Source organism: Thunnus thynnus, chromosome 10 (genome assembly GCF_963924715.1).
Source record: "Thunnus thynnus chromosome 10, fThuThy2.1, whole genome shotgun sequence".
Classification (NCBI taxonomy): Eukaryota; Metazoa; Chordata; class Actinopteri; order Scombriformes; family Scombridae; genus Thunnus; species Thunnus thynnus.
The window spans coordinates 6549438-6561667 of NC_089526.1; the positions used below are offsets into that span (position 1 = coordinate 6549438).

The 12230-nt window shown below is 38.6% G+C and overlaps 1 protein-coding gene across 1 annotated transcript in view; it reads left to right on the forward strand.

The window, feature by feature from the left end:
• thsd7ab (thrombospondin, type I, domain containing 7Ab) overlaps positions 1-12230 on the forward strand; it is a 137133-nt gene that overhangs the window by 106058 nt on the left and 18845 nt on the right. The window contains exons 19-22 of the mRNA XM_067600170.1: positions 1169-1284; positions 1894-2011; positions 4711-4856; positions 6843-7017. Of these exons, the coding sequence (XP_067456271.1) occupies positions 1169-1284; positions 1894-2011; positions 4711-4856; positions 6843-7017 (555 nt within the window). The remainder of the gene's footprint in view (positions 1-1168; positions 1285-1893; positions 2012-4710; positions 4857-6842; positions 7018-12230) is intronic.

Here is a 12230-nt window from a genome sequence, read left to right on the forward strand (position 1 = left end):
TCTGGTGTTAACATCAGTGGAAAGTTAGCTTATTAGCTGATTAAGCTCAGTGCAAACGTTCCAGTGTGGACAGCATCAGTGGCACTTATTTTGAGTTAGTATCTACCTAACATTATGTGGTATCATTTGTTATTCTCAGGGTGAGAGCTGAATCTCTGCTGCTCTGGTTTGTTGACAGCGAGGTTGTGGCTTCAATTCATGACTGGATCTTTAGCTTTAAGACATTTTGCTACATTATAGTCCAACCAAAAACCAAGAGACTTCCACATCAAATAAGCTTTTTCCTCCTGGCTTGCTTGTAACATGAAATAATAAAAAACACATAATACAAACCTGATAAAAGTTTTCTGTTTCATAGTTTAATTTAAAATATGTACATGATTTTTCACTAATCTACTAAAGATAGCAAAATACACACAAGACTCATGTAAATTAATAATTATTAGCTGGTAAAATCTCAAACTGCTCCCATGTGAAGAGAGGAGAAGCACGCAAACCGAACTCATTCTGAGTCACGCTGTTCAAACAAAGCATGGAGCCGAAAACAGTCTAATAAACTGAGCAGATGAATAACACAAGAAAGTAATATATTCAAATGAAACAAATACCCTGTGAACTTAAACACATAAATCCATAGCTTTGCTGTCTGTCTGTCGTCTGTCAACAACAGTATTAATTTATTCAGTTCAACTTCTGAATCAGGCTAATCACGTGTGGATAACCAATAATCAATTACACACATAACATACATTCACATACTGTATATGTGTATCCATAAGCTGCTGCAACTCTGTAACAGCAAAAACATACTAATAGGAAAAATGCCCTCAGATACAATCCAGTACATTTACAAATATATAATTAATTTTTATTCCTGCATGAATTAAAAGAATAAAACTAACAATTCATATTGAAAACACACAGGCTTGTTTTCCCACTACACCTGTAAAAATCTGGCCCACCCAATGAACAATGTCGAAAAAAAACCTGTTCAACATCTGACTTCTGTTGTAGATGTTTTCTGTGTTGTCGGTGTTTCAGCCTGGCATCGCTGGACCTCTGCTGTGTGCGGATTGTTATGCACCCTGAGTTAACTTTATATTGGCTGTTGTGTGAACATGAACAGCTAAAAAATGTCAGTGTGAATATATTTCTGTTTCCTCCTCAGACTGGAGTACATGTCAGCTGAGCCCTAACGCTGTATGTGGGAGTGGTATCAAGACCCGGATGCTCGACTGCGTTCGCAGTGATGGCAAATCAGTCGACATAAAATTCTGTGAAGAGGTGAGACCTGCAGAAAATTCCTGTGGCGTTTCCTTTTTGTACTTGTTTTTTTTTTCCTTTCAATTCTTATTCTTTTCTTGGGCAGTTTAGACTTTACTTTCTGTCTTTGACACACACATTTTTCTTAATGACTTAATCACATCACTCATTACAATATATTATCGCACCCTTCCAGTACTATTAAGCCCACAGCAACATGAAATATTCAGAAGTATTCCCATGCAGAGATTGTTGTCTTTGCTTCAGGCGGAGCATTTTATTCATTCATAATGTGTCTCGGCTCCATGTAATTGTAGCCGGCGGGCTGTGGCAGAGCCGTCCCCACAGCTATTTAACCTTTGGCCCACTTCATCATCTGGCTCATTCACAAAAACACATTGTGTCAGAATGGCTTTCACAGGAGCCTCCATATTCCAACTCCACTGGCCTGATTCTGCCTAGCACAGTCTGTCCCCTGCCAGAACAAAGGCTTCTGGGAATTGTAGTGCTATGAGGTCAGACTGGCCTGCAGATTGAATCGTCTGCCCGATGGCTATTCGTTCGACTAGCGTTGTGAATGATTTCGTGTTAGTCAAAGATTACCACCTTCATTTCCTACATGTGCCGCAGTTGAATTTGGAGAAGAAATGGCAGATGAACATCTCCTGCGTGGTCGAGTGTCCCGTCAACTGTCAGCTGTCAGAGTGGTCGGCCTGGTCGGAGTGTTCACAGACCTGTGGGCTAGAGGGTAAGAGTCCTAGTATAAGACTTTTGACACTAATGATGAGTTAACGACTGTGTGATCAATGTGAATGGTATAAACATGGCAGATGTGTAATTGACATTTAACTGACACTTTTATCGAGAGGAGTTTCCAGCGTGTGAGCAGTGACTAATTAAACTGACAGGCTGCAGGAATAAAGTCTGTAACATGTAGAAACGGTACACCTTCTCTAAACACCTTATTTATCATCAATAAATGAATTATTTATATGTATTCATAGTGCACTTTTTAAAACATGAGATAAAATCACAGTAAAAACAAAAAAAAAGCACATAAAATAGGGATTCTTTTTACGATATGATGTAAAATATGATGCCACTTTACCCAGGCTGAGCTCGGTGACTTCAGTCCTGACATCAAACAGCCAGCCAAACAAATCAAGTTTTAAATCTTGGCGTCGCAACAAAAAATATGGGCCTGTGATCCAGCTCAAATGGGATTAGCCCCTTAAACCTCACTGACCTGGCTGGTGGTTCAGTCACTGCAAGCTCATTTTATGCAGCCAAAAATTGTTCAAACCCAAAGAGCCTTAATATAAATTATAATGGTGATCCCAAAGTTTTCAAACATAAACACAAAGGGACAAGAAACAAGCTAAACAGGAATTAATCAACATTATGACACAGTGTTGGTGAATATGTCCGACTGCAAGGGTCAGGTCTAGCTCAGGTGTGCTTGAACAAAAACTTGGCCTCCAGCAGATAATGAAAACATAGTTAATGTAGTGTGATAATGTGACAATTCAGACTCGAGGTTAATTGCCATTCATTCTCATTATAATTCAGCTGATGTTCTCATCTAATTGTTTTTTCAGTGAGAGCTCAGAAAGCTCTGATCACCTGGTGTGGTGAACGAGAGGTCGTGGCTTCAATTCCTGACTGGATCTTTGGCATATAATTTACTAGTGTTAAGACCGTCCAACCAAGAAAACTCCTCCAAGTAAAATCATCTTGTTCCCCTATTTGACTTGTAAATGTATCAGATACAGAAGAAGCACCAAAGTTGACTTGATAAAGCTTTTATAAATGTTAAGCATTGCAGGACATACAAGAAAACAACTTGAGGTCTGGAGACGCCAGCGTAAATAAACTTTTATTTGCTGTCATCATTTGTCTCTGGTTTTGTTGTGAGGAGTCTATCGCGTCAACATTTTTCTGAGTGTGTACAAGGAAGTACTCAGGCGTTGCTGGTGTTAGTAAGTAAAAACATGCATGCTCAGCGAAACATACTTGAATAACTAAAAAAAAAAAGCCCCATATCAGACACTTCCTGCTCCCATTGGAGGCATTTGGCCGGAAAAAAAACTCATAGAAGCAAAAGAGAGGAAGTGTTTATTTAAGAGAGAGCAATTGCTTTACGGTCTTGCCAAACAACCAGCGAATATTTGTCCTCCTGTTGCCTGGTTGTTGTTGTTCCGGAGGTTCACACAATTGATTCTGTCCCATTACATCCTCCTGCTCCTCAGGGCTGTGGGGAGTGCTTTGAAGAAGAAGCGCTACAGCGATAGTTGCAAAATCACATAGAATAAGATAAAAGTTTAAGAAAGGCTAAAGGGGCAAGAGGGGACCCTATTTGATGTGTTTGTGTGAGTGGGATGTTCTCTTTTTGGAACAGGTTATGAATAGTTATGTTAGGTTATGTTATGAATAGTTTCTGTGAGTGTGTGTGAGTGTGTGTGTGAGTGTGTGTGAGAGTGTGGGAAGGCTGGTTTGTATGTTATCTGTTGAAAGGTGTCGTAGGTTGGTAAAAGTATATTCTGAGGTGAGCAGATTTCTGGCAAGGCAGTGTGGAAATGAAAGTGGAATATGCAACAAATGAAGGGTTTTGACATTTGCGAGTGGGCGGTTTAAACAGGTAGACAGGAAGAGGTGGCATTTTGAAATGTATGTGTAGGCTCTCTGTTCAGTTTTTTCTTTCCCAGCTAATTCATAGCGTCAATTCTGCACTTAAATCAAACGGTCTCTGCGGTATTAGCTGCTGTGATGTGTTGAATTTATTTAAAGAGAGTTTGCTGATTGATGCAGAAAAAAAAAAAGCTCTTTTACTCAAGTGGACCAAGAACCATCTCATCTGGATGTCAAAGAGAAAGTGCAGTATTTCAGGCTATTTAGAAAATCACGCTCTAAGTGAAGTGCTGTTTTGCACAGTAAGATTAATTTAATGCATTCGAAGGCAAACACATATGCATGCATTTAAAATGAGCTGTTTACAGTGGGAACAGATGACTGCCGTGTGGTAAACCATGATGGTCACTGTGTGTGCCAAATCTATTTTCCTTCAGTTTGTTGTGCAGGAAACACAGCGTATTTACACTCTTTATAGTTATGTAATTTTAGCAAGAAATAAACTTCTCAACTCTCTTCCATCATGCTGGTAAAACAAGTTCACCCAAGTTTCAATACCGTAAGGGAGAAACGGAGAAGACACTGTTGTTGTCCGTTTTTCTAGCTCCAACGTTATTTATTAAAACTGTAGTTGTTTTATTCAAGAGTGGCATTTACAAATAATTAGGCAATATAACCATAGCAACACAAATCACTGGCATTTTGTCCAAGTACAACGTGAAGCCTCAAAAGAAAATTAAGAAGAAAACACATGAATATTAAAGACAAATAAATGCTAATGATACACTGATGACATCATTTCCTCCGTGTTTTCTCTAGGTAAGATGTGGCGTCGAAGGTCGGTGGTTCAGGCCTCTCAGGGTGACGGCCGACCTTGCCCTCCTCAGATGGAGCAGTGGAAGCCCTGTCCCGTCCGACCCTGCTACCGCTGGCAGTACAGCCCCTGGTCCGAGTGTCGGGTGGAGGTATGTTAATAAATCATAATATTATACCGTAATCCAGGGGTTATTAAATATTGATAATTGTATCGAGCATTTCTTGTCAGCCACAAGAAATGCTACTTTGACAGGTCTTTTGACTCCTCAGAAATCAATACACACAAGAGTTTGAGCTAAAAAAATGTGGATATTAGAAGGCAGAAATCTCAGCACCTGGCAAAAAGTAAAGGAGACTTTAGTATTGATGAACAACCCCATCAAATCCCTGCTCATAGAGTTATTTTGTGGGAAAGACAGTAAAAATCAATCTAATGCACCTTTAATTCTGATATATTACTATAAACCATCCCTTCACCGAGGAAATTTATCTGCCTTTACGTTTCATTTTGCATTGTGCACCACCGGGTCAGATTTTCAAAGATGTCTGCTGCATTGCTATATGTCAAAAAAACAAAACTTTGCAAGCATGGGTGTGGTGTTATGGGGAGAGAGGGAGACATGTCACATTCTCCGATAATCTCAGCCTTCCTCGAGTGAGAGAGAGAAACTGAAAGACAGAGAGAGAGCGCCAACATTTCCTACATTTAATGTCTTCTGAGGTCAGCTGTACCCATGATACACTAACTATGTAACTAACAACTCATCATTGAGTTATTAATACAGGATGTTTGCAGGTCTATAAAAGTCTTAAAATGTCTTAAATTAATTAAAAGTAACAAATATGAGACATTAGGTCATTAATTTGTTATAAAAGTAATTCTGTAATAAATCTCCTTCAACATAAGTTTTTTATCTGATTTATGTTTAAAAAAGAAAATTGAATCTGAACATGTAAAGTATTCATCAGTAACAAAACAGCCTTTTCTAAGAGGTATCTTCAGTAGTGATTTATATCCACCAAAGAGATGGAATAATCATCTTTTTTTTGTTGAAGAACTGATTGAAACTGTGCCAAGAAGAATGTTTGGAGAAAAAAGAAATAATGAGCATCTTTGTGCAGATTTTAATTACACAAGTGCAAGTATTTTTTCCTTTGATTTCAGAATTAAAAAGTGAAAACTCATGTCTGTTCAGAGATATTATTATTATTATTGTTATTAGCTAATTATTGAAGAAGGGGCCTTGGTTGTTCCCAAGTGTAAGTACTCCCCTGATTTAGTATTGCGTAATATTATAATATTATTGTTTTGGTGACCTCAGATTCTTCTCTCTCAGTTTTAACAGTATTCATCCCCCCCCCTCAAAAAAAAAAAAGAAAAACATGTACAAGATGTACAGACATTCGGATAGTCTGATTCAAGATGGACAGTATAGATTGTGTTACGCTAGTAGCAGCTAACGTAGCCTGAAGCTGTGAGCCTCAAACAGAGATGAGGAGCGGTAACGTCACCTCCCTCTAACTCCTCACTCTCAGATTTCTTTCATTTTTAAACTCGAAGTCTTCAGCCCCATCTGACGCTGACTCATTTATCAGATTTCTCCCCCCGGAGCCTTAAAAGGCTTTATACAACTTTTTTACAGATACAGTACCAATCAAAAGGTTGGACACATTTTTGAAAGGGAGGGTGTGTCCAAACCTTTGACTGGTTCTGTACAGTATGCAGTAATATTCTCCAGAACCTGTAAGTTGTAGTATTTAAAGAATATCAGCAACATTCTCCTGATGTGGCTTTAAATCTGCTCCATGGTGATTGGTATTGATATAATGATGAAGATCAGTAGGGAATAGTTGCTTTTATCTTCATTACCTTTAACTTCATAAAAGTTTGGGGCAACAGTGCTGTGTACATCAGTCGCAGATTGCAACTTTTAAGAGCATATATCATTAATATTTCATACTGTTAATGTTTATATGCACTTTGTAAAAGGCAGTTCAAATTAATAACATTAATATACTTTTATCTACTTGAGTGCCTTCATCATGGTGTCTGTTGGTTCATGTTCCTACTCTCTGTGACTATGATAACTCATCATCCTCCTTTTTCTTCTTCTGTGGTGTTCCTGTCCTGTCAGAGTGTGGTGTGTGGACACGGCATGCGCTACAGAAATCTTTCCTGCTTCGTGTCGGACGACACCGGCAATGGCGAGGGCAGCCTGGTGGACGAGGAGCTGTGCAGCAGCCTGGAGTTGGCTGTTGATGGAGACAAACAGATCAGACTGAAAGAGGCCTGCACCCTTCCCTGCCCAGGTAATCACGCTGCCTTTATGTTGCTTATGCTGCATGAGCAACATCACAAACTAATGTCAAAACAGTGGCCGCAATAGAGGCAGTATTCACATATAATAGCTGAATGTCATTGGTAATTATGTCTACTGTAGGTGTGTGTATGTCTTCCTCTCAGATGATTCAATTAATGATACAATGAGATACACTGTGATTCAAAGCTGCATCGATACAGTTCGATTCAGCCGCAATCTGTATTTGATACTTTTACTATTTTATCAATAAAAGACTAAAATAAATTATTCCCTCAAAAAATGATGTCTTCTGCCACACCAACAACAGTTAGCACAGGCTGTGATACACTTGGAGAATTAATTTTTCACTAAAATTATGCTGAATTCAGTTTATAAAACCATGTGAGCACACGTCCCTGTAAATAAAACAGCATACGCCTTTAGTAACCAGGAGGAGTTAGGGGCCAGTTAGAAGTATCGTTAGCTGCTAACGCTAGTGTTTCTCGACTTGTGTTGACTGCTTTTCTCACTAACTTTACTGTCAGCACACGCGCTGCCTTTATAAATGAGTTAAATTAAGTTTCAGGTGTCATTGCTATATTTTATGATACACTTATATAGGAAATAGGAAATCATTCCTCCTGTTCATACTGGCTTTTAAGAGATCACTTCTTAATGCAATGTCAGCGTAAGTGATGGGAGACAAAATCTACAGCCCTCTTTCAGGCAAAAATGTATTTAAAAGTTTATTTGAAGCTTATATGAAGCTTCATCTGTCCAAATTTATGGCTGAAGCCTCATATTATCTTCAGATAAACTTTCAAATACATTTTCTTCTTAATGTGATGCTGAATTTGGGTTGGATCTGTGGTTTAGAATTGATGTAGCCACCCACCGTCCGTCCACAGGTTAATATAACATCGTACTTACCAACATTACTGAGTGAGAGAATGACATCAAGCAGTAGCTTGGAGCTCTAAAGAAAGGTATAAGTGAAACAATCCATTATGACTCTAGTTTTCTTTGTAGAGCTACAGCAGTTTGATTTATATCACAAAGCAGCCACTAAAAATACTTTTGTTACAGGGTAGATTTTATTATTTCTAACCAATAGCACTCAGTATCTATTTGTGACCTCTAAAATCAGAGTTAGGAGCTCACCTGAAGGCTGAATAAATGGACTACATTATGACAGACGCTTTGTGTAACTGTGTCATTTTATGTGAGTTAAATATCCAGGTAGGTACCGTGTTTCATTGCCTGTAGCAACTCAGAGAGCCCTCTGCTCTCCTCCGCTGATGTTGTGTGTATTCTAAATCATGATAAATATTCCACTTTACTCCACAGTCTTATATTTAAATCCCGTTTACCCCATTTTCTCCCAGTTTACTTGACGTCTATCCCCAGTTCTCACCGTAAAGCTGCTGAGATAAAAGTCGGTAGCCGTTTCTTTTCTCCTCACAATGACAAGTCTCACACGGAGAGTTTAAAACACACTGGGTTTTCACTGGTGCAGCGGTCAAAACACAATCCCTCACAGGCCTCCCACTGGAGAACACTGTTTGTTGTGATTGTCGAAGCACTCGGCCAAGCCAGAGGCAGCGCTGTCAGGAGCTATACTCTGTTTTATGTGGAATGTACAAACTATTAGGACCACCTGCTCTTTCTGTGAAATAGACTGAGAGCTGAATCCAAATGAAAAGCTGTGACCCCCTACAATTCAATTTATTCCATTTGTACGGTGAGGAGACATAGAAGCAAAGTATTTAAAAACACACACATGCAGACAGACAGAGATAAAGTAACAGAGAAAAAAGGGGGTGCAATCAATAATCTGTGTGAGAGATAACAAAAGAGCCCTAAGAGCTTATAAAAAAGACAAGATGGCAAGCACAGATAAAACTCTGAATAGCAGTCTGCGGCGTTGTAAATGACAAAGTGTACATTTCATCCATTTATTCAGACTGGAGATGCTGATTAAGAGAAGAACAGATTGAAGATGTATTTTTCAGTGTTGATTATAGGCATGGCGCATGTGAAACGAGGTGCAGCTCTGTTCTTGGTATTCTCACCGTAAGGCAGTTAATATGGCTCATTTCATACACAAAGGCAGTTCAGATTTACATATGATTATTTTTGTTAATTTATAAGTTAATTAATGAGATAAACAAAGACAGATAAATAGAAAGAAGTTCAAGATTTAAGTGCCATATACAGTTAGCCTTGGTTACTGTTGCTACACCCATCAAGCTTCCAATTTTTTGCACACAAAACACACAGTTACAGTGAAAGATTTATCACTCGATGGGTCACAGAAGTAAACAAAAGCAGGATTCTCATTGCTAGCCAGAGACAATCAGTTTTACCAGCTGAAATGAAAACAAAGTCTTTATGAGCTGTAGTTAGCTAGCTAATTAACACTAACTCTGTGAGTTGGTTAAAAAATGCTGTCTGCTGCTGACTTTAAAACAGGAACCATGTAAAAGGGTCTTAAATATGCAAAATCATGATAAAAACCACTTGATGATTCATTTAGAAGGGATGGAAATAAAAAACATAATCACTGTCCGTGTGCTAAGCTAACTATAGAAAAACATGGAAAAGCAACAGGTTAGATCTATGCTTTATTGTTAATATTTTCACTTTTACAAGTGAAAAGGGCTTTGAGGATGAGGAATAAATGATTTGTTTGGCAAATGTACTGTACTGCTAATCTCGGGTAATGAGACAGGATGCGGCTGCTGGAGTATAAACTTTCCCAAATCTAAAGCGGCAAAGAACAGAACCCCAAACGTTACCATGAACTCTGATATGGTAGCATTCAGGACCATCATGCAGTGGATGTTTTGTTTTTTTAATCTTACCTCTAACCCCACAAAGAAATGAAACATTAGCTAATGAAACAGCCCTTAGCCGTGGAGGTAACTAGTTTACTAGCTAGTAAGCTAGTCAGCCAGACATGCTAATAATTGCAGTTAGAGCAGTTAATCCATTTCTTACAGTTTTGCTGTTGTGTTTTTATTTTTGGAAAGGTGATTTAAAAAAGACATCACCCTCTAAACTCTTAAAATACAACACATCACTCTTACTATAGTCCCATGCACACCGCTTGACAGCACCACCATTTCTAGTCATGGTTGCTGAGCTATGATTGGACAGGTCAGTGGAGGAGTTTAGGGAACATCAATCCTTTACTTTCAGGTCAATTGATTGTTAGTTTTTGTGTTTTATACACAATTTTAAAGCCTTGTGTGATTTTTGCCATCTAAACTACACATGCATAATTGTTAAGCAGACCCAGGCGAAATGTTGAACTAAAACCTAAAACAAGAATGATGCCATGTGCCATTTGGTTGATGCCTCCACCCAAAGCTTGTTAGTGCGCCATGTGTGCACATATTTTCAGCATGGGTAGCCCCAGCGAGCAGCAAACCCCCAAACCTGGCAGTGTTAGTGCACAACTGACCTGCACAGGATGACTTTTTTTTTATTTCGGTGAATGCTTAGGTCCTGACTGGACATCTGTTGTGATTTACATGATATATGACCATGCAAGGCAAAAGCTGTTTAACATTATGCAGTACACAGATGCACATTTTCATTTTTATTACTGCAAGTCCTTCAGTGGTTTATTGCCGTCTGGATAGCAAAGTAACCAAACAGTCTGGAAGTTCAAGTCTAAAATAACCACGTATACGCTTTCACTACATAATGTAAAAAGAATCTTAAAATCAGCGGCGTATCAGACTTTCCTTTCAGTTGACTGCCAGGCGTCATCTCCCTCCATCCTCCACGGTCGCCTTCACACGCCAACTCCACCTTCAAAAACATCACTCTTCACACTCAGGAGACCAGTGAACTCCCTGCTTCTTTGTGGACAGCTTTCTGGCTTTTAAAGACACAATCAATAATGTTTTCATGAGTACATTTCTTCCTGTTCTGTGTTACTGATTAACAGGGAAACAACAGTGATTCAGCTTACGGTAAATTCTTCATTTACCTCAGATACAGAGAGAGCTGTGCCTTTATTCCTTATTAATGTTTTAATAATTTTGATCATATTTTCATAAGACAGCTCCCTGATTATCTGATCTGCTCCTGATTTAATTTGCCGTCGATGCTATTTAGCGTTAATGCAAACTCAGCTTCCTTCATGTTTACATGTTGTCTTGATACATTCAGAATGTACATTTTACAGCATCATCATCCCTCAGTACAACAGTGAAGCCATTTCAGACTCAATGCTCTGCTCTCTGAGTGTCTCTTTTTAACAGAAGTGCTGTTATTAATACTAATACTCTTACTAATTACTTGCAGTCAGTTCTACTTTGCCATTTTTTTATTCAGAGGGATGTTTCTGTCAATGAAACTCAGCACATCCTGCGCAGATGTTTCACATTAAACACTTTCCAGAAGCTCAAGGGCACTTCTGTCTTTTTCTGCTTCATTTTTAATGTGAAATATCTGCATTAAGTATTGAGTTTCATTGACAGTAGCTTAACACCACTTGAAAAAAGTAGAAGCAATTGGAAGTAAGTTAGTGAGTAAGGACAGTTTCTCTTTTTTAATAAAGACACTCAGAGCAGCTGACTGGTGAATATAACGTGTTGTACTAATGGAAATATACATTATCCTGGATTTACTATGGGAGCCATTACAGTACAGTTAATCACCAGTGCAATTTATCAGGCAACTGGCCTTTATTTGTTCATTCTTGCCATGAGACTCTATTGAAATAACAGCTTTTATGTGAGAATTTAGGGCAAATGTTTCAAACTTGTTCTCTCCTAGGGAGACTAACTCAACACATGGCACAGTAAATTTTAACTGTATGCACCCCATAGCTGAGAAACTATTTTCTCCACTCCTGTCCCTCATAATTTGCCAACTGCTACAGATGTTTAGGAGAGTAATGCTACTTGAGATTGTATTCCTGGCAGCTTTCTCCATTCAGATGAGACCGGCAGCGCTTACATTAAACTCAATGAAAAAGCAATTAATTGTCCACCTGTCTTGACACAGTCTGTGCTCCAGGTCGACATTATGGTGTTCTGTGATAAAACTGTTAGTTGTTGGTCATAGATAAAGTGTTGACAAGTTGCACAGTTAGGCTTGATAAACAAAATGTGGGAAAAAACCACAAATTTTAATGCTCAAATTCTTTAGCCTTGCAAGAAAATTAAACAATTCATCTAAAATAAGGAGAAAAAGTATAGACAAAAA